Source organism: Lithobates pipiens, unplaced genomic scaffold (assembly GCF_037356315.1).
Source record: "Lithobates pipiens isolate NorthernLeopardFrog02 unplaced genomic scaffold, aLitPip1_a1.2 Scaffold_51, whole genome shotgun sequence".
Lineage (NCBI taxonomy): Eukaryota > Metazoa > Chordata > Amphibia > Anura > Ranidae > Lithobates > Lithobates pipiens.
In genome coordinates this window covers 2603301-2626767 of record NW_027507874.1, presented here as the reverse complement: position 1 = coordinate 2626767, position 23467 = coordinate 2603301, and the positions used below count along the sequence as shown (strand labels likewise).

At 48.9% G+C, this 23467-nt stretch overlaps 4 protein-coding genes across 4 annotated transcripts in view; 1 reads left to right on the top strand and 3 right to left on the bottom strand.

The window, feature by feature from the left end:
• Positions 1-23467, bottom strand: part of LOC143957110 (uncharacterized) — a 497982-nt gene that overhangs the window by 308975 nt on the left and 165540 nt on the right. The window lies entirely within an intron of this gene.
• LOC143957164 (histone H2B 1.1-like) lies at positions 11076-11611 on the bottom strand. The gene has a single exon (XM_077467317.1). It carries the CDS (start codon positions 11543-11545, stop codon positions 11165-11167), a length of 381 nt encoding a protein of 126 aa, XP_077323443.1. The 5' UTR covers positions 11546-11611; the 3' UTR covers positions 11076-11164.
• On the top strand, positions 11921-12408 carry LOC143957150 (histone H2A.J). Its single transcript, XM_077467305.1, has one exon. The coding sequence runs from the start codon at positions 11944-11946 to the stop codon at positions 12337-12339; it is 396 nt and encodes a 131-aa protein (XP_077323431.1). The 5' UTR covers positions 11921-11943; the 3' UTR covers positions 12340-12408.
• LOC143957173 (histone H4) lies at positions 14477-15070 on the bottom strand. The gene has a single exon (XM_077467325.1). It carries the CDS (start codon positions 15057-15059, stop codon positions 14748-14750), a length of 312 nt encoding a protein of 103 aa, XP_077323451.1. The 5' UTR covers positions 15060-15070; the 3' UTR covers positions 14477-14747.

Sequence of the window (23467 nt, the reverse complement as noted above, 5' to 3'; positions counted from 1 at the left end):
GCGGACCAAAAAAAGGGTCCCGTGCGAGTTTGCGGCGGGTGCGGCGGGTGCGATGCGAATTCAGCCATACTATCTGTATGGCTGAACTAGAATCGCACAGAGATCGGATGTGATTTGCAGTGCGGTGCGAATCACATCCGTTCTCATAAACCGCTGCAATGTGAACCCAGCCTTACTGGCTGGCCACTCTCCTTGATCCACGGTACAAGGGTAAGGTTGCCGACCTTATCTTGCCATCGCAGAGGGAGCAGAGGATGAGACATCTCCGGGAGGCCTTGCAGAAAGGTCTGTGCAACGCGTTCCCAGAGACTGGGAGGTTACAAACTCCTGGTCCTGGACAACGTGTTGCTGAGGCATCGGTCAGAAGGAGCGGCGGAGAAGGTGGCCGTCTGACTGATGCTTTCAGACAATTTTTTAGTCCGCAGCCCCAAGGTATGATCGGTTCCAGCACCCATCACCAGCGTCTGATTTACATGGTGCAGGAATACCTAGGGGCAAGGTCAGACTTGGACACCTTTCCCACCGAAAATCCTCTGGCTTACTGGGTCTTGAGGATGGATCACTGGCCAGAGCTTGCACAGTATGCAATTGAGCTACTGGCCTGTCCTGCATCCAGCGTTCTTTCGGAACGCACCTTCAGTGCTGCTGGTGGCTTTGTTACCGATCACAGGGAGCGCCTGTCCACCGAATCCATTGATCGACTGACCTTCATCAAGATGAATCAGTCTTGGATCACCCACAGCTACCAAGCACCTGAAGCTGATGTAACAGAATAATTTGGTTTGAAATATCACATCCCTTCAAGACTGCCTATGCTGATGCTGAGTGACTGTCCTGTTATGTTGATTGTCTATCCTCTTCCTCCTCCGCTGATATGTTGGAAGAACATTTCTGATTCTGGGTGATGCCATCAGCCCAATTTTTCTGCCCCTGTTTAACAGGGGCGTTTAAGTACAATTTTTGATGCAATGCTTTGCAGCAGGACTAATTCCTGCAATCAAACAAGAGTATATGGGAGAGGTTGCAGTGTGGTGGCACCAGCACCAGTGCCTAAGGCCCAATTTTTCTGCCCCTGTTTAACAGGGGCGTTTAATTACAATTTTTGATGCAATGCTTTGCAGCAGGGCTAATTCCTGCAATCAAACAAGAGTATATGGGAGAGGTTGCAGTGTGGTGGCACCAGCACCAGTGACTAAGGCCCAATTTTTCTGCCCCTGTTTAACAGGGGCATTTAAGTACAATTTTTGATGCAATGCTTTGCAGCAGGGCTAATTCCTGCAATAAAACTAGAGTATATGGAAGAGGTTGCAGTGTGGTGGCACCAGCAGCAGTGCCTAAGGCCAAATTTTTCTGCCCCTGTTTAACAGGGACATGTAATTACAATTCATTTTAGGCATTGACCCATGTCCCCTGGGGCAGGAGCCAGGTCCCCAAACCCTTTTTAGGACAGTGTCTTGCATATTAGCCGTTAAAATTAGCACTTTTAATTTCGAACGTTCGAGTCCCATAGACTTCAATGGGGTTCTAATGTTCGTACAAATTTGGGGTCCGTTCGAAAGTTCTGGTGCGAACCGAACCGGGGGGTGTTCGGCTCATCCCTACTCACAGGTAAAAAAGCACCTAGGCTGTCAGCGACTGTATCAAAACGCTACAAAAAAAACTGTTAGCGATCACAGGGATCAGGCCTGACTCTGCGAAACGCTGCAGTTATGTGCGTTGTGTTTTGTAAGTGACAGTGATCGATCGATACTGCACTTGGGTGGGCTGGGCTGGGCTTGGCGGAGGGGCTAAACGCAGGTGCTAGCAGGTATCTGGGCTGATCCCGCTAACAATGCGCTTTGGGAAACCTAAACTGCTGGCGACGCTAATATAGATCTGATCAGATACTATATTACTAAGGGAGGTGTATGCTTTGTGCGTTAGCGGTACTGGCACTAACCTGACGCTGCCTGGGGTGACGCAGACCTTATCTGACCCTCAAACTTATATCACCCGCCGGGTGATCAGGGGGTTAAACCTTTATTAGGTAATAAATGGCGGGTGCCCTGAAACTATAAAAAAATAACTAACCAACCAGCGTCACCTGTAACAGTTATATGGTGATCACTGGTGAAAGGGTTAACTAGGGGGCAATCAGGGGGCTTTATGCGGTAGTATATGGGGGTCCCTGGCGCTATAAAAAGCTGCGGCGAACCTAAATACCTACCTGCCTAACTAGCGTCACCTGTGACACTAATACAGCGATCAGAAAAACGATCGCTTATTAGGCTGGGTTCAGACTGGAGCGATGCGGGAACGCCACGAATCCGCGGCGGGTTCCCGCATCACACTGCCCTATGCGAACTGCTGGGAGTGTCAGTGAAATATTAATGACACCCCCAGATCAGTTCGCATATTGCAGTGCGATCTGCAAACTCGGACAGGAATCGGATCGCATGGTGTGAACACCCATGCGATCCGATTCTGTTGCGGACCAAAAAAAGGGTCCCGTGCGAGTTTGCGGCGGGTGCGGCGGGTGCGATGCGAATTCAGCCATACTATCTGTATGGCTGAACTAGAATCGCACAGAGATCGGATGTGATTTGCAGTGCGGTGCGAATCACATCCGTTCTCATAAACCGCTGCAATGTGAACCCAGCCTTACTGGCTGGCCACTCTCCTTGATCCACGGTACAAGGGTAAGGTTGCCGACCTTATCTTGCCATCGCAGAGGGAGCAGAGGATGAGACATCTCCGGGAGGCCTTGCAGAAAGGTCTGTGCAACGCGTTCCCAGAGACTGGGAGGTTACAAACTCCTGGTCCTGGACAACGTGTTGCTGAGGCATCGGTCAGAAGGAGCGGCGGAGAAGGTGGCCGTCTGACTGATGCTTTCAGACAATTTTTTAGTCCGCAGCCCCAAGGTATGATCGGTTCCAGCACCCATCACCAGCGTCTGATTTACATGGTGCAGGAATACCTAGGGGCAAGGTCAGACTTGGACACCTTTCCCACCGAAAATCCTCTGGCTTACTGGGTCTTGAGGATGGATCACTGGCCAGAGCTTGCACAGTATGCAATTGAGCTACTGGCCTGTCCTGCATCCAGCGTTCTTTCGGAACGCACCTTCAGTGCTGCTGGTGGCTTTGTTACCGATCACAGGGAGCGCCTGTCCACCGAATCCATTGATCGACTGACCTTCATCAAGATGAATCAGTCTTGGATCACCCACAGCTACCAAGCACCTGAAGCTGATGTAACAGAATAATTTGGTTTGAAATATCACATCCCTTCAAGACTGCCTATGCTGATGCTGAGTGACTGTCCTGTTATGTTGATTGTCTATCCTCTTCCTCCTCCGCTGATATGTTGGAAGAACATTTCTGATTCTGGGTGATGCCATCAGCCCAATTTTTCTGCCCCTGTTTAACAGGGGCGTTTAAGTACAATTTTTGATGCAATGCTTTGCAGCAGGACTAATTCCTGCAATCAAACAAGAGTATATGGGAGAGGTTGCAGTGTGGTGGCACCAGCACCAGTGCCTAAGGCCCAATTTTTCTGCCCCTGTTTAACAGGGGCGTTTAATTACAATTTTTGATGCAATGCTTTGCAGCAGGGCTAATTCCTGCAATCAAACAAGAGTATATGGGAGAGGTTGCAGTGTGGTGGCACCAGCACCAGTGACTAAGGCCCAATTTTTCTGCCCCTGTTTAACAGGGGCATTTAAGTACAATTTTTGATGCAATGCTTTGCAGCAGGGCTAATTCCTGCAATAAAACTAGAGTATATGGAAGAGGTTGCAGTGTGGTGGCACCAGCAGCAGTGCCTAAGGCCAAATTTTTCTGCCCCTGTTTAACAGGGACATGTAATTACAATTCATTTTAGGCATTGACCCATGTCCCCTGGGGCAGGAGCCAGGTCCCCAAACCCTTTTTAGGACAGTGTCTTGCATATTAGCCGTTAAAATTAGCACTTTTAATTTCGAACGTTCGAGTCCCATAGACTTCAATGGGGTTCTAATGTTCGTACAAATTTGGGGTCCGTTCGAAAGTTCTGGTGCGAACCGAACCGGGGGGTGTTCGGCTCATCCCTACTCACAGGTAAAAAAGCACCTAGGCTGTCAGCGACTGTATCAAAACGCTACAAAAAAAACTGTTAGCGATCACAGGGATCAGGCCTGACTCTGCGAAACGCTGCAGTTATGTGCGTTGTGTTTTGTAAGTGACAGTGATCGATCGATACTGCACTTGGGTGGGCTGGGCTGGGCTTGGCGGAGGGGCTAAACGCAGGTGCTAGCAGGTATCTGGGCTGATCCCGCTAACAATGCGCTTTGGGAAACCTAAACTGCTGGCGACGCTAATATAGATCTGATCAGATACTATATTACTAAGGGAGGTGTATGCTTTGTGCGTTAGCGGTACTGGCACTAACCTGACGCTGCCTGGGGTGAAGCAGACCTTATCTGACCCTCAAACTTATATCACCCGCCGGGTGATCAGGGGGTTAAACCTTTATTAGGTAATAAATGGCGGGTGCCCTGAAACTATAAAAAAATAACTAACCAACCAGCGTCACCTGTAACAGTTATATGGTGATGGGGGTCCCTGGCTAAGCTGCAAATAAGCGCTGCGACCCTAAATACTACCTGCCTAACTAGCGTCACCTGTGACACTAATACAGCGATCAGAAAAACGATCGCTTATTAGGCTGGGTTCAGACTGGAGCGATGCGGGGACGCCACGAATTCCTCCCCCATGCCTGGGAGTGTCAGTGAAGTATTAATGACACCCCCAGATCAGTTCGCATATTGCAGTGCGATCTGCAAACTCGGACAGGAATCGGATCGCATGGTGTGAACACCCATGCGATCCGATTCTGTTGCGGACCAAAAAAAGGGTCCCGTGCGAGTTTGCGGCGGGTGCGGCGGGTGCGATGCGAATTCAGCCATACTGTCTGTATGGCTGAACTAGAATCGCACAGAGATCGGATGTGATTTGCAGTGCGGTGCGAATCACATCCGTTCTCATAAACCGCTGCAATGTGAACCCAGCCTTAGTGACACTGGCGACGGGGGGTGATCACGGGGTTAAACCTTTATTGGGGGGGTTAGGGGGGTACCCTAGAACTAAAGGGGGCTAACCCTAACTGCCCTAACAGTTATTACAGTCACAAATGACGCCAATGCAAAAAAAATAAAAATAATGCAATTGGTGTCACTGTGACTGGGGGTGCAGGGGTGATTAGGGGGGTGAAGGGGGGGTGAGAGTGTGCCTGGCATGTTCTACTGTATTGTGTAGTGTTGGTGCAACTCACCGATCCTCTCTCCTCGGTGCTGGAACGAAAAATACTGACACGGAGGAGAGATTACATCACTTTCTCTGCCTGTATTTACATTACAGGAGAGGAAGTGATGTCACACTGCACTTCCATTCGTCAGGAGCGATCGCGAGGGGGTGGCCATGAACGAACGGCCGCCCCCTCATCCCGGATCGCTCCTGAACGGATTCCGACCGCCGCTGGCACCGGGGGGGCCCCCCACCCGCGGGAAGGCAGGGACGTACAGGTACGCCCATATGCCTGCCCGTGCCATTCTGTCGACGTACAACTGGTTAAACAGGGGCAGAAAAATTGGGCTGATGGCATCACCCGGAACCAGAAATGTTCTTCCAACATATCAGCGGAGGAAGAGGACATACAATCAACATAACAGGACAGTCACTCAGCATCAGCATAGGCAGTCTTGAAGGGATGTGATATTTCAAAAAACATTATTCGGTTACATCAGCTTCAGGTGCTTGGTAGCTGTGGGTGATCCAAGACTGATTCATCTTGATGAAGGTCAGTTGATCAACTGATTCGGTGGACAGGCGCACCCTGTGATCGGTAACAAAGCCACCAGCAGCACTGAAGGTGCGTTCCGAAAGAACGCTGGATGCAGGGCAGGCCAGTAGCTCAATTGCATACTGTGCAAGCTCTGGCCAGTGATCCATCCTCAAGACCCAGTAAGCCAGAGGATTTTCAGTGGGAAAGGTGTCCAAGTCTGACCTTGCCCCTAGGTATTCCTGCACCATGTAAATCAGACGCTGGCGATGGTTGCTGGAACCGATCATACCTTGGGGCTGCGGACTAAAAAATTGTCTGAAAGCATCGGTCAGACGGCCACCCTCTCCACCGCTCCATCTGACCGATGCCTCAGCAACACGTTGTCCAGGACCAGGAGTTTGTAACCTCCCAGTCTCTGGGAACGCGTTGCACAGACCTTTCTCCAAGGCCTCCCGGAGATGTCTCATCCTCTGCTCCCTCTGCGATAGCAAGATAAGGTCGCCAAACCTTACCCTTGTACCGTGGATCAAGGAGAGTGGCCAGCCAGTAATGGTCCCTCTCCTTGATCCGAAGAATACGAGGATCCTTCCGCAGGCTTTGCAGGATCAGGGAGGCCATGCAGCGTAGGTTAGCTGAGGCATTCGGTCCGGAGTCCTCTGGGTCACTAAGGACAACATGATCCGCAGCTACCTCCTCCCAGCCACGTACAAGTCCACGGGTTTCTTGGGACTGTAAATCATCCCTACAAGACTGCTGCTAATGCTGAGTGCAAGCCTCCACCTGCATGCTGACACAATCATCCTCCTCCTCCTCTTCCTCTTCCTGTGTGATGGGTGGCACAGCAGGAACACTGTCTGGATAAAGGGGGCCTTGAGAGGCAAGGAAGTCCTCTGCTTCCTGCCTCTGTTCTGCCTCAAGTGCCCTGTCCATTATTCCACGCAGCGTATGCTCCAAGAGGTGGACAAGAGGTACAATGTCACTGATGCATGCACTGTCACTGCTTACCATCCATGTGGCCTCCTCAAACGGTGACAGGACAGTGCATGCATCCTTGATCATGCCCCACTGGCGTGGTGAGAAAAAACCGAGCTCCCCTGACCCTGTCCTGGTGCCGCAGTCGCACAGGTACTCATTGATGGCCCTCTGCTGCGTGTGCAGCCGCTGCAGCATGGCCAACGTTGAGTTCCACCTGGTGGGCATGTCACATATAAGGCGGTTCTTGGGCAGGTTCAACTCCTTTTGGAGCCCAGCCAGCCGAGCACAGGCATTAAATGATCGGCGGAAATGCACACAGACTTTCCCAGCCTGCTTCAGGACATCCTGTAAGCCCGGGTACCTGCCCAAGAACCACTGCACCACCAGGTTAAGGACGTGAGCTACACAGGGCACATGGGTCAGTTGTACCTGTCGGAGGACGGAGAGGAGGTTGGTGCCATTGTCGCAAACCACCATTCCTGGCTTAAGCTGGCGTGGCGTCAACCACCTCTCGGCCTGCCCCTGCAGAGCTGACAAAACATCCGCCCCAGTGTGGCTCCTGTCCCCCAAACAAACCAGCGCGAGCACAGCATGGCATTGTTTTGCCTGCGTACTTGCGTAGCCCCTGGAACGCCTACGGAGCACAGCTGGTTCTGAGGACAGAGCACTGGAAGAGGCCATGGAGGAAGAAGAAGAGGAGGGGGTGGAGGAGAGAGGTGTGTCACAACCAATAGTAGCATTTTGGAGGCGTGGTGGCGGAACAACCTCCAACACTACAGCACCTTGTCCTGCATCCTTCCCAGCTGCCAGAAGAGTGACCCAATGGGCCGTGAAAGACAGGTAACCTCCCTGTCCATGCCTGCTGGACCATGAGTCAGCGGTAATATGCACCTTACCGGTGACCACCCTGTCCAGCGAAGCAAGGACATTGCCTTCCACATGCCGGTAGAGAGCCGGAATCGCCTTCCGTGAGAAAAAGTGGGGTTTGGGGACCTGCCACTGAGGAACCGCACATTGTACAAACTCACGGAAGGGGGCCGAGTCTACCAACTGAAAAGGCAGCAGTTGAAGTGCTAGCAATTTAGCCAAGCTAGCATTCAACCGCTGGGCATGTGGATGGCTGGGAGTGAGCTTCTTTCGTCGGTCCAGCAGCTGGGGCAGGGACATTTGCCTGCTATAATCGGACGTGGGTGTACTGCTAGCAGAGTGCCCGGAAGCACTTGGCTGTGACACACCTAATGCTACACCTTCATTCCTCTCAGAGCAGGTTTCAGAGAGGACTGAAGGTCTAGTGGGGTTGGAGATCCCAGCTGATGAGGAGCAATGAGAGGTCCGCTTTGTTCTTTGGTGTAGGTCTTTGAGGTACGCTTGCCAACGAGCTGCATGGCAGGTCAACATATGTCTGGTCAAGCATGTGGTGCCCAAGCGGCTGATGTTTTGGCCACGCGAGATACGCTTGAGACATATGTTGCAAATAGCAGTGGTGCGATCTGATGCACTCGTCTCAAAAAAGGCCCACACCAAAGAACTTTTAGAATAACGCGCAGAGGCAGCACCCTGCACAGGCGAAGCGCTGCGGTGTGATTCAGTCGGTGTGCTGCCCCTAAGCTGGCCCCCGGAGGGCATCCTGCCTCGTTGGACATGTGCCTCCTCCTCCTTCTCCTCTCTCCTACTAGGCACCCACGTGGAGTCAGTGCCCTCATCATCCCCTCCCTCTTCATCGCTGTAGCAAACCTGGCAATATGCTGCAGCTTGTGGAACATGACTGCCAGATTGCTGCCCTTCTTGAGCATCCCCTCTCTCTGCATTCACGCTACTGCCTTCCTCTAGCTGAGTGTCATCATCAGAGGCTACAAAACACTGGGCATCCTCCCGGAGCATGTACCCAACACTGTGCTCAAAGAGTTCAGGAGACTCCTCAGGAGGACGTGGTGGGTCTAGGGAAGGAGTCACTGATGATGACATTGAGACGAGGGAAAACGATGCGTTGGCAGCTGCTTTGCTAGTACCCTGAGACTGGGTGAGAGAGGATGAGGAGGATGAAGAGGGCTTGGTCATCCACTCTACCAAGTCGTTGGCATGTTGCGGCTCAACACGTCCAGCTGCTGAAAAGAAGGACAAGCGTGTCCCATGGCCACGTGCTGATGATGATGATGCACCGCATCCACGACCAGCACTGTTGTCTCTAGACACAGAGCCTGCTTGCCCTATTTTATCGGCTCGCGCCTGTCTGCCTCTCCTTGCTGGCCTTCCAGACATGGTAATGGCCTGAAGGGAGTTGGGAAAAACAGCAATTGGGTAGTGTATATTGTGCTGGAGGCACACACAACTTCCACTAACTCCTGCAGATGGCTCAAATAGAGAAGAGCTATGTAGGTGGATATAGCGGTGTATACTGGGCTCAGAGCACGCAGACAGCACGCACAAGCTCCTACCGCTGACTGCAAGCTCTATTTAAAACGAGCAAGATAGTTTGCTATATAGGTGGATATAGCGGTGTATACTGGGTTCAGAGCACGCAGACAGCACGCACAAGCTCCTACCGCTGACTGCAAGCTCTATTTAAAACGAGCAAAATAGTTTGCTATATAGGTGGATATAGCGGTGTATACTGGGTTCAGAGCACGCAGACAGCACGCACAAGCTCCTAACACTGACTGCAAGGTCTAATATAAAAGATAGATATATCGCTAGCTATATAGGTGAATATAGCGGTGTATACTGCGGTCAGGGCATGCAGACAACAACCACTACAGAAGAGCAAGAATGAAAAATCGTCCGATAACGATCGGTGTGTACTGTGTTGAAGGTACACAGAACACCCACTAACTGCTTCAGACGCCAACACACTACACAAGGCCGCCACGCTGGCGGCCTTATATAGTGTGGGGCGTGTAGTACACAGCCTGAGCTATGATTGGCCACAGGCCACAGGCATCCAATCATGGCTCTCCTCGCTGATGCCGCTGTGATTGGCCAAGCATGCGGGGTCACAGTGCATGCTTAGCCAATCATGAGCCAGCAATGCACTGCGCCATCGCAGTGCATTGTGGGCCGTGAGCGCCACACGAATTTGGCGCGAACGGCCCATAACGTTCGGAATTCGCCGAGCGGGCGAACAGCCGATGTTCGAGTCGAACATGAAGCTCATCCCTAGCTGTGACAATAAAACCTGCCATCTGATTGGTTTCTATGTAGAGCTGCAGCAGATTTTGCACTCTCCAATTTTAGTAAATCAACACCTTTGTGTCCTGTTGGGGGGATGGGGATTTACTTGGAGCTGGTGTGTACAACTTTAACACTATAATTAATATTAATATCATACAGTTTACACAGCTCTTTACAATAAAAAATGGTGGCAGTACAATCACAATACAGTTCAATAAACAAGGAATAGAATTCTGCTCATGGAGTTTACAATCTAAAGAAATGTTTTTATAATCAAAGATTAGAGACTCCTCAGTGTAAGAATTAGAAACATGGAGATTGGTTTATGTTTGCCCATATCTCAGTAAATTAGATGACAAGGAGGGGACAATATTCCCTGTAACCTGCACTTTCCAATCTGTATATTGTAATCTGAGGCACCTGAAATTTACGGAATACCCTTTATTAGAGAAAATACTCTTACACACCTATATAGAGAGATAGAGACCAGGGAAGCCAATGTTTGCCCAGCTGATCTAAACCGCCTCTTCCCCCACATCTATGGTTGAGCTCCCATAGAAAAGTGCTTATGACAAAATTAAATCAAACAAAATAGGATGAATAAGTAATAATTCTAAGCAGATGATCTCTAAACTATTTTGAATATGTAAGCATCCCCCATGTATATGTCTGCAGACATTGGCATGATTTGTGCAGTCTTATACAAATCAAAAAACACAAACTAAACGTATATAAGATTGTGTGTCATCCTTATATATACATAAATATTCACTTTCAATTTACGGGAAAAAAAAAAAAGCTCCCATGTATTCTGAGGAGCAACTCTGACACCTAGTGGAGATAGATATATATATATATATATATATATATATAAAAATAAAAATACTAATATACGGAGATCGGGAAGAGATACAATGTGACTGGATGGTTTGTTCCCACATTAGCCGACAACATTGATGTACAAATCAGATCCTCCAATATGGATTGTAGATTTGGGTCTAGGAGAAAAAAAAATCCAGCATAAAGGGATTTCTAATTAGAATAAAGCTTCAAATGTACAATTTCCTCATCAGATTGTAGAACAAACAGATTATGACAATTATTATTTCTAATTATTTCTAATTTCAATAAAATGTGATGAGAGCTCATTGATGGAAATGGTGGGCGGCTCTTAGAAGAGCCTTTGTGTCTTGTGTTGGGATGATGATGGGGGGATGGGGGATTACTTGGCGCTGGTGTACTTGGTGACGGCCTTGGTGCCCTCGGAGACGGCGTGCTTGGCCAGCTCTCCGGGCAGGAGGAGGCGGACGGCGGTCTGGATCTCCCGGGAGGTGATGGTGCGGCGCTTGTTGTAATGAGCCAGGCGGGAAGATTCGCCGGCGATGCGCTCGAAGATGTCATTGACGAAGGAGTTCATGATGCCCATGGCCTTGGACGAGATGCCGGTGTCGGGGTGGACCTGCTTGAGCACCTTGTACACGTAGATGGCATAACTCTCCTTCCTGCTCTTCCTCCGCTTCTTGCCGTCCTTCTTCTGGCTCTTGGTCACGGCTTTCTTGGAGCCCTTCTTGGGCGCCGGGGCGGACTTGGCTGGTTCAGGCATGATAAGGGTTAATGTGATCTCCGCTGTGTGGAGGGAATGTGTGCTGGAGCCGCCCTCATGTGCTGCTTTTATAGGCGTCCTATGCAAATGAAGTCTCCTCCCTCCTCACTCTTCTATTGGAGGATTCAGTCATGTGGTGGGGAGGAGTGGAGAGGCGTCCTATGCAAATGAAGTCTCCTCCCTCCTCACTCTTCTATTGGAGGATTCAGTCATGTGGTGGGGAGGAGTGGAGCGCTTCCCTTGCTCGTTTACTGATTGGTGTAGAAACAAGTCAGAACATAATTGGCTGGCTTGGAAATTAACCAACCACAGTCTGTGATGTCAGAGCATTGACTGTATAAATATAAGGAAGCTGCAGCAAAGTGCAATCTTTAGCAGAGTAACAGAAGAATCTCACAATGTCTGGCCGTGGAAAACAAGGAGGCAAGGTTCGGGCTAAGGCCAAGACCCGATCATCCCGGGCTGGTCTGCAGTTCCCAGTTGGTCGTGTTCACCGTCTGCTCAGGAAGGGCAACTATGCGGAGCGGGTCGGGGCCGGAGCTCCCGTCTATCTGGCCGCCGTCCTCGAGTATCTCACGGCTGAGATCCTCGAGCTGGCCGGCAACGCCGCCCGCGACAACAAGAAGACCCGCATCATCCCCCGACACCTCCAGCTGGCCGTCCGCAACGACGAGGAGCTCAACAAGCTGCTGGGCGGCGTCACCATCGCCCAGGGAGGAGTCCTGCCCAACATCCAGGCCGTGCTGCTGCCCAAGAAGACCGAGAGCCACAAGGCCGCCGCCAAATCCAAGTAATCCCGACAACTCCTTTCTACTCCCAAATCCTTTCATTTCTACAACACAAAGGCTCTTCTCAGAGCCCCCCACATCTCTCTACAAAGAGCCCCCCACACACCCCTCATTGTGTCTACCACATCGCATGCAATCAGCCCTCAATTGTCTGCATAGCTTTACACGGGAAATACATTCTTATTTATTCACACTTCTAGTACAGGAGATCTGTACAGGGAGGACAATTACTACATATAAAGAGCCTGCAATGTATTATTGGAGGACCTGGTCCTCTTATAGGGACTGATCGGCATTGTCCTTCAAACATTGGTTCTGCTGAATCTATTACAGATCAGAAATTGTAGTAAAACAATCATCCTCCGACTGATCGGAAACACAGATCTCAGAATGTTCCTATTATGCCGGGCGGGGTATGGAACGGATTTCACTTCATTTTAAATAGAATCTCAGATCGGCTAATCTGACACAGAAATGTAACGAAACAAAATTTCAATTCTTCCGGGGAACGTTCCAGACACTTGATAAACGCGCTGACATATTATATTTCCCGGGGTTTGTGTTACAGAATCATAAAGAATGTTTTCTATAGAGATCAATGAAAAGTCTACAGAACAAGCATTTTCTGGGCTGAAAGCTCAGAACACATTTCTTTGGATTCCTCATCAAAAACATCATTGGCTCATGAAGGAAACGCCGACAGTTCTGATTGGCTCATATTTCAAACTGCTACATTCCACATTTGCCCGCCAGAATTCTTAAGAACGTTACAGACAAATAATCAGCCCATTTATACCGCCAAATCCGACACTGAGACCATCAGATGAGACAATTATCTGAGAAATATCATCAGCGCTTTGTTCCCAAACTGATTCATCGATTAGTCTGGAATAGAAATCGATTCAGAAGATTGTTGAATGATGTAAAATATGTTCTCGAGTTCTAAAAAGTGAAAGGACTGGTAGAAAACATGACACTCCCAGATACATATGTACAATGAATCAAACAGATCGGTATCCACTGTAACGAGAAATCAGCAAAATATTAACAATGTTTCTAAGTAATTATCTACAAAGTACTGAATGGTTTTATCTTGGAAACATAAATGACCCCCCCCCCCCCTTTCTTTAGTAATCTGTTACAAATATTAACAATAATAACTGGTGATTTGTTTTCTCTCCGAAAAAGAATTGGAAGAATAGGTTTGTCATCAGATCTGTATAGGATCATGGGATTGGCCTCTATCAGATTTCCCCCATATTACATTTAGAGAATATATATATATAATGTGAATGGACTGGTAGAAATCATGACACTGCCAGATATATAAAATTATGTACAATAAAATACATAATCAGATCTGCATAGGATTATGTAACTGAAAAAAGAAAAAAAGATACAAATATGTACTATGAATCAATACAGACAATATTGCGCTTCTGATGAATTACATCGGTTTGCATTCAGCAAAATATTTAAAAGCTTCTAAAATGAATAGAGCCGCCCTTCTCATCTCCGCTCAGCTTTACACCCAGGAAGGAGAGATGTAGGAATAAAATGCATTTCTTTGTTTCCTTTTCAAAATAATCTTTATAAATATGAAATATTGGAACTGGTGTTAGGGAGTGTTAAAGATTCATGTTTTCCATGTAATCTCCAGCTACACGTGCGATCTGCTTTACTAAAGAGTCGTAAGAACACAACAAAATGATCTATCCAATGTTGTATCTAATTGGGTAGAGAGTTGATCTTCAAGACTGTACAATCTGTACTCCGGATGAAATATGAAAACTTCTTCCACCCTAACAAATGATCGAATCCGATGATAATTGTACAGAAATCCTCCATCCGTTTCCTGCTGAGATTTGGCGCTACAATAGATCTGGTTCTCTGGATGGAACGTTCTTAGGACCCATACACGCTATTCGATTGTTTATCAAAACCATATAAGAGATTAAACCTTAAGTTTCAATTTGTAAACAATCAGGCAGGCCCTTACACTGCGTGGTTTAGGTAAATCTGAAGAGAAATATCTGCAGAAAATCGAATCATGTGTATGGGGCTTTAGACTTAGGGGAGAAATGTCCAGCTAAAGCTGATCCGATCCCAGTTCTGGACGTTTCCCAACAAACCAAAAAGGCTGTTTGATTCGAATCTTTAATAGGCCAATTAAAAGCAATCACCCCTTTCATCTCCTAGTGTGATCACACTTAGATCGCCTATATAGGGCGAATGTCACGTGGCCAACCCCCAGAACAAACCCTCCCGCTACAGAAGTGTGTACGACGCGTCATTTAGATTTCATTTACTTCTACTAATAACGTAAATAGCGGTATGTAGTTCTTTGTATGAGAAGGTGGGTGGCCCTGAGAAGGACCTTTGTGTAGGTGAAGTAGGTAGGTGTCTATGAGGGTTTAGCCTCCGAATCCGTAGAGAGTGCGCCCCTGGCGTTTGAGAGCATAGACGACATCCATGGCGGTGACGGTCTTCCTCTTGGCGTGCTCGGTGTAGGTGACGGCATCGCGGATGACATTCTCCAGGAAAACCTTCAGGACTCCGCGGGTCTCCTCATAGATGAGTCCGGAGATGCGCTTGACACCCCCTCTGCGGGCCAAACGTCGGATGGCGGGTTTGGTGATGCCCTGGATGTTGTCCCGGAGCACCTTCCTGTGCCGCTTGGCGCCTCCTTTCCCCAGACCCTTCCCTCCTTTACCGCGACCAGACATGACGACTATTTCCTGCGCAAATAGGAACTGAGCTCAGCCGCCTGCCTGCCCTCCTTATATACAGCCTGAGCGGACCTGATGGAAACCTTCCTGGGAAAGAGGCGGAGTCACACCCATCCATTACAAAATAATAGACAATGTCATTCCTTTATCAGGCTCCTAAATATTCTGTTGTATTCCGATACATTAATGCAGCAGCAATACATTTCCAGAAGATGAATTTCTTCTTTATTCTCAATTATTTTCTATTCATACCTGGAGATTACACCGAGAACACGAAGATTTAACTCTTCATAACAGAAAAACAATCAGCAGTTTCAATTGTTCATAGTAATTCTATATTTATAAAACATCATTTTGAAAGGGAAACAAAGAAACACATTGCTTCTGACGTCTCTCCCTCCTAAGGATGAGCGGACCTGATGGGAGACAGGAGGAGAAGGGGCGGGGTCTAGTCATTTATTACACAGTATAGAATCTCATTTAATTAGAAGCTTTTCAATAGATTGCTGAATGGAAACTGATGTGATCCATCAGACGCACAACATTATCTTTATTGATTTATTGTACATATTTGTCTGGCATGCCATGATTATTACCCATTTCTACCAATAATGTCATATTTATCGATCTTTGTACAGGAAGCGCAAAATATGTGCAATCTGCTATATGTATAAATTATATATCAGACAGAGAGTGAGAGAAGGAAATATATATATATATATATATATATATATATATATATATATATATATATATATTTCCCCATTTAGTTTTCTGAATTCTGAGGACTTGGAATAAAAAAGCACATATGGAAATGTTTCTTATTATTCAATAATCTTCTATTTATTCCGGACTAATGGATGAAAAATAAAGCATCGATGATATCTCTCGGATAAATGTCTCATCTGATGATCTCAGTGTCGGATTTGGCGGTATAATAGGGCTGATTATTTCTCTATAACGTTCTTCACTATTCAGGCGAGGAAATTTGAAAACTGGAATTTGAAATCCGAGCCAATCGGAGTTGTGGGCCTTTCCTTCATCAGCCATTAATGTCTTTCTGATGAAAATTTCAAGGAAATGTGTTCTGAGATCTTTCTCGGTTTTCAACCCAGAAAATACTTGTTCTATAGACTTTTCATTGATTTCTATAGAAAACATTCTCTAGCAGAGCGGATTCTCTATTGTGAAGTAAAAGAAAAAGATTAGAAGAAATGTGACATTCATATTTCTAATGGATTTATTATTCTTGGTTAGATAAACTGCCCGACAATTCAGAGAAGAGTTGATCGATGTTCCCGAAGGAAGAGATATCAGGTTTTAGTGTCGGATTATTCCATCTGAGATCATTGGAAGGTTCCATGGAATTCTGGCGGGACAATTGAATGAATCAGTTGAATAGTTGCATCAATCGCAGATCTGGGCGATTTCTTCAGATAATAAAATGCATTTTCTTCTCAAGCAGTGTGAAGGAGGATCTGAGATCTGTGTTCCTTTCAGCTGGGGGATGTTTGTTTGGTATTGAATATTGAATGATCTCTGAGCCCCAGAAGATATTCAGCAGATTTAAAGGACAATAAAAAGCAGTCCCTGTAAGGAGATCACATCGTTCCTTCACATGAAATACGTTCTAATAAATGATACAAATCATAGAAACTCTGAATTACTGTTAGGACGGACGGGTAAGGAGGGGTGGATGGTTTTGGTTGGAGGGTTTAGCGGTGAGTAGACAATCAGCATAGAATGATTGGAATGAAAAGAGATGAGAGAATGATGTACTGTGATCACATTTCCTGTCATTACTCCTCACCTCTATTACAAGCCTGAGTGTGATAAGAAGACAAAGGCTTTGCCTTTACAGGGAACTTTACCTGACAGTATTAATAATATATAACTTAATTGAAGAATAGGAATAGAAACCAGGAATGTCCCGCTCTATGTAGAGCATGTTTGTGAGGCAATGCTAAAATAATAATAATATTGATCTTTAGACGAGGAGTAGATCGCTCAGACTGGGGAGGGGGTGAATAAACCTCCCTTCTATTCCCATCCTGATTCTAGATTTATCGCGGAGATCATCTCCACTTTCTGTCTGTATATACATCCCCTATTCACCTCCTTGTACTGCACACACACCCCAGTGTTCTACCAGGAATGACCACAAGGTGGCAGAGCTGAATAACACTTATGCCGCACTCACACATTGTTACAATAAAAGATCCTCCACAATCTCCCGCCTTACATTGTTACTTTACATGAAATCACAAAAAGAGAAGATCGTGGAGTTCTTAACCCTCAACACAATGGAGGAAAGAAGCAAGAACAACGAAACATTGTATCTACTCAATCAGCCCAGACAAATCTTTGTCTATTTGTATCTATTTCAATCAACAGCAGATCAATGTACACACAGGGTGGGGGTTGATCTCATTCCGTGTACTTATAGTTCTAATTAACAATAATAATAAACATAATTCACATGTATAAAGTATCAGATACATACAAATCTGATCACAATATCACCCCGGGCAGCACACATATTTCCTAAACCATTGGACCATAATGAATTTACACATGATATCCAATCCAAATCTGCGAAACATTTTATTCCCAATCATTCCCGTGTCTGAATGTCTTAGTATGTGTGTATATATATATATATATATATATATATATATATATATATATATATATATATATATATACAGGGGCGTAACTAGAATTTACAGGGCCCCATAGCAAAAATGTTGCATGGGCCCCCCCCCCCCCCCCCCCCAAAAAAATGAACTAATGCCATTGAACAACAGATTACCACACTCATGTAGCACAGTACCCAGGCAACAGCTTATATTAATTTCAACCAACAAAGTATGCAGTATACTGTATGCAGCCCCTGAAGGATACACATGCATATCCCCCTCAGTACAGGCCCCCCCTCAGTGCAGACACCACCCTCAGTGCAGGACACCCCCCCAGCAGTGCAAACCCAACCCTCTCAGTGCAGACCCCCTCAGTAGTACTGACCCCCCCAGCAGTGCAGACACCCCCCTTAGTACATACACCCCACTTAGTGCAGACCCCCCGAGCATTACAGACCCCCCCCATCAGTACAGACACCCCCCACCTCAGTGCAGACCCCCCCAGCAGTACAGACACCCCCACCTCAGTGCAGACCCCCAGCAGTACAGACACCCCCTATTACAGACCCTCCTCAGTGCAGACACCCCCATCAGTACAGACCCCCCCACCCAAGTGCAGACCCCCATCAGTACAGACACCCCCCACCTCAGTGCAGACCCCCATCAGTACAGGTACCCCCCAGCAATGCAGACATCCCCCTTAGTACCAACACCCCCCATTACAGACCCCCCTCAGTGCAGGACCCCCCAGCAGTACAGACCCCCCCAGCTTTGCAGACAACCCCCTCAGTGCAGGACCCCCTCAGTACAGACTCGCCCTCAGTAGTGCAGACCCCCCTCAGTAATGCAGACCCTCCCTCAGTAGTGCAGACCCCCCAGCAGTGCAGGCCCTCCCTCAGTAGTGCAGACTCCCCCCTCAGTAGTGCAAGACCCTCCCTCAGTAGTGCAGACTCCCCCTCAGTAGTGCAGACTCCCCCTCAGTAGTGCAGACTCCCCCTCAGTGCAGACCCCCCTCAGTGGTGCAGACTCCCCCTCAGTGGTGCAGACTCCCCCTCAGTAGAGACCCTCCCTCAGTAGTATAGACCCCCCTCAGTAGTGCAGACCCCCCTCAGTAGTGCAGACCCCCCTCAGTGCAGACTCCCCCTCAGTAGTGCAGACCCCCCATCAGTACAGAACCCCCTATGTAATGCAGCTCCCCTCAGTAGTGCAGCCTCCCCACAGTAGTGCAGCCCCCCTCAGCAGTGCAAACCCCCCCTCAGTAGTGCAGACCCCCCTACCCTCCCTTACATACCTCACAACAGCGCTGACATTCTCCCCATACAGCGGTGTGTTCCTCGAGGCTCGAGCGCAGGCTCCTCCTCCTCTGTGGATGTAAACAGAGAGGAGGGAGGTGGCTTAGGTCTGCGACGCCGTGTCCCTCAGCCTGCGCTCGAGCACAGGCACAGGTGTTAGTGGTGCGGCTGCCGCTACCCAAGGATGTCACCCCGCTGGCGGGTGTCACCTGGTGCGGCCCGCACACGCTTAGCAACGCCACTCACCGGGCCCTAGAATGGCTGCGGGCCCCATAGCGCCCGCATGGCTCGCTATGGCGGTAGTTCCGCCACTGTATATATATATATATATATATTCCATACATTTGTATGTATTACATCTTAAATGAATATATACCATACAGCAACATGACATGGCAAATACAGAGTAATGGTATGATAACAGTGTTATCAGCACTAGGGATGAGCCGAATAGTGATGGACGAACTTTCGATGGGACGTTTCGCGAACGAAAGTTTGTGGCGGACACCATTGACTTTAATAGCAGGCGAACCTTGAAAACCTACAGGTCATATTTTCAGCCACAATATACTTACTAGCTATGCACACATAGTCCCACAACATGGACATTGACAAAACAAAAGTATTAAGTGAATCTGGGATCGACAACGACAAGCATTCTTTTTTTATCTGTGAAATTTTGACAATTCAGGAGCGCATGAAGGCCATGAAGGAGAGGCAAGGTCAGGGCAGGCTATGAAGGGGGTGCAGGAGATGATCAGTGCCACAGTCAGGGCAGCGCAGTCCTGTGCCAGGGTCCCAGTGTGCCAACCTGTGCTTGAGCCCCTGACCCCTCCCTCTGCCCAGCCCTTACCCCCACCTATGCAGGGCTCCACTGCGGTGGTCTGGAGGTGCCAGTCCAGTGTTGATCCTCAGCCATGGTCCTGACACTGCCTGCTGATTGGCTTCTCCGCTGCTATCTCCCTCACTGTTTGAAAACAGCACCGCGATTAGGGATGAGCTTCTTGTTCGAGTCGAACATACGTTCGACTCGAACATTGGCTGTTCGCCCGTTCGGCAAATACCGAGCGTTATGGGCCGTTCGCGCCAAATTCGTGTGGCGCTCATGGCCCACAATGCACTGCGCCATCGCAGTGCATTGCTGGCTCATGATTGGCCAAGCATGCACTGTAACCCTGCATGCTTGGCCAATCACAGCGCCGGCAGCAAGGAGAGCCATGATTGGCCACAGGCAGGATGCCTGTGGCCAATCACAGCCCAGGCTGTGTAGTACACGCCCCACACTATATAAGGCCGCCAGCGCGGTGGCCTTGTGTAGTGTGTTGGCCTCTGTAGGAGTTAGTGGGTGTTCTGTGTACCTTCAACATAGTATACACCGTTCATTATCGGCCGATTGCTCTTCTGTAGTGGTTGTTGTCTGCGTGCCCTGACCGCAGAATACACCGTTATATCCACCTATATAGCAAGCTATCTTGCTCTTTTTAAATAGAGCTTGCAGTCAGTTGTAGGAGATTGTGCGTGCTGTCTGCGTGCCCTGACCGCAGAATACACCGTTATATCCACCTATATAGCAAGCTATCTTGCTCTTTTTAAAAAGAGCTTGCAGTCAGTTGTAGGGGATTGTGTGTGCTGTCTGCGTGCCCTGACCGCAGAATACACCGCTTTATCCACCTATATAGCTATGTATCTTGCTCTTTTTAAATAGAGCTTGCAGTCAGTTGTAGGAGCTTGTGTGTGCTGGCTGCGTGCTCTGATCTCTGAGGACTTCCAGAGTGGTGGAGAAAGAGAGGGAGCTGATGACTTCAGTCAGCCCAGGCCAGGTGCCTGTTTCTCTGCCTAATGAAGGACGTGGAGCCCCTAAGCTCCTGGAGCTCGTCAAGGAGGAGAGGTTGTTTTTGGAGAACCAGCTGGATCTTGCAGATTGGTCTCTGAGACAGCCAGGAGAGGATGTGGAGAAATCTGCAGACAGAAGAAAGAAAGCTAAAAGCTTAATTGTAAAGGCTTCCCGCAGCTACTGCGAGAAAATGAAGGTCCTGGCGGAGCTAAGGAACCGGAGAGACAGATCAGGCGTTGTAAAGAGACAGGAGTATAAGACGGTGATAGACGGATTGAAGAAGCAGTGCAACATATTGGGTGAGCTGTTATCCAACCTGATTGACAGTGCTTCTGGTGAGAAAGACTTTCTATCTAACGTGGACAAAGCGATGAGAATTGCGTGTGACGAGGGGACCCAGGCAGGGAGACGCCGTAGACTGTATCCAACCCCGAACACAACGCAGGAGGAGGAAATGGCGGGTCCCTCTGTGGAAGCCAGCCATGAAGAAAAGGAAAGTGCGGTGGAAAGAAAGGTGGCCAGTGACAAACCAGAGGGAAAGACTGTGGTGGAAAGAAAGCCAGCGGTGTGTAAAGAAACAGTTTTGGAGAGAGAGAGTGCTGTGAAGGCTGAAAATGTGAAGAGCATTCCTGGTGAAAAGACTGCTAGCCCTGCTAACTCCACTAATCCTGCAGAGGGGTCAGGTAAGCCTAAGGGTTGCCAGCCTATGAATGAGGCTGTGTCCCCAGAGGGCAGGTTAGACCCCAGTGAAGTGGGAAGGAGGCAGCAAAAGGACATTAAAGACAGGAGTGTTTTTAAGAAGATACCAGTGGTGCAGCTTGCTAGGATAGTAAGCAAAGGAAAAATGGACTTACCTGTACAGTCCCCAGTGATCCCAGCCGGTGGTTGCAAGCAGGGCACGCCGTCAGTTGCGTTGTCGGCTGCCACTGCTGCAAGCCGGTCTCAGGGTAAGGGGACTAGGGTATATGAGAGTCAAGCCAGCTTGGCTGCCGCTGTGGGCAGCGGTGCAGTGTCGGCCGGCGGCATGGCATCTGACAGTTCGGGAATGGCGGCCGTGAATAAGAGAACACCGTCTTCCCGCGGGAGGAGGGGTGGTGCTACTGACCGCGAGGCCAATAGTAGCGCGGGAAGGGGTGATGACGCACTTCCGGTGCGCGAGCTGGTTCATGGCGAGAATAGCCCGCGGCCGGAAGTGACGGTGGCGGGTCCGGAAGTTGACCCCGAGGGTCGTTTTCAAAGGACTTCCGGTCTGCTTTCTGGTCAAGAGAGTGTAAACAGTAACAGTAACAGTAATGTTGAAATGTCTAATTGTATAGTGCCAGAACAAGCTACGGCCTGGGGTGACTGCCCAATGGGCGAGCTTGATGGTGAGAACCCTGCAATGACGTTCATTCGCGGCTTGGAGGGTTCTCAATCAGGGCCGAGCCAAGTGTCAGTGGATTCCTGCGGGGCCCATATGGAGGTGGAGTGGCAGGAAGCCTGGGAGGCTTTGCTTTATAGCTCTGAGGATGAGACCTATCCTAAAGTTCAGGCTGGGGTAAACGATGTGGGGAGTGTGACTTCCCATGCCGTGAGTGGGGGGGCTGCTTCTCATGTTGTACCCCCAGTGTCTGTGGCAGAGGCTCCTCCTCCGGGACCCGTACTAAGGGGGACACCGGAGGTAAAGTTGCTGACGGCACTTGGTGAAAGGCGTTCCTACGCCAATGTGGCTGGGTCCAGTGTGCCTCTGGACCACCTGTACCACCAGTTTGGGGCCAGTAACTTTCGGGTACCCCCGGCTGGTCAGACCCCTGGGGCCAGTACTTGGTCTAGGGGGACAGGTGGTCCGGAGCGCAAGCGTAGGAATGTGGTCCAGCTGAGATGGGAGGGTGAAGGTCAGTGCCCCACGAGGGGCCAAGTGGTTGACATGGTCCTGGCGTTGGGGTTCAGGGTGGCTGAGCTATTTGCTGTGATCCACCCAGCTGGCACCCCTGACTTTGATGTCAGTTTCACCAACGCTGTGACTATGGAGCGTTTTATAACCGCTTTTGGGTTGGTTAAAGGGGCTGATCCCTAGAAAGGGTTCCGCCTGATTCCTTTGAGTAGGCAGGAGGAGATTAAAAACCTGACGGTGTTAGTAAGGAACGAGAGCCTGCCCCCGGAGGACATAGCAACTTGGCTGGGGAGACACGGCCAGTTGCAGTGTCCTCTAAATAAATGCTTAGACGAGCGTGGGGTATGGACTGGAGCATGGAACACCAGGATTCGTTTGAGAAGATCTGGCAACACGGTTGCACATGTCCCAGGAAGTGCTTTCCTGGGACGAGATAGAATCCTGGTGTTCTACCCAGGCCAGCCCCGTAGGTGTTTCAGGTGTGGGTGTCCAACCCACATGAGTGCAGATTGCACAGTTGTGCGCTGCACTAAGTGCAATAAGTTTGGACACTCAGGTGACACGTGTGGGTTGATCTGCTGCAACCTTTGCGGTCAAATGGGGCATCCCTTTAGCAGATGCCCCAGAGCCTACAGGGGTGAAGCTGCAGCAGGTGGTGGGCCAGGAGGGGATAGTGCACCTCCTCCTGCTGGGCAGAGTTCTGGAGGGGAAAGGCAGGGAAGCGCTCCTACGGCGGAGCCACAGGGTGCACCTCAAACCCAAAAGGC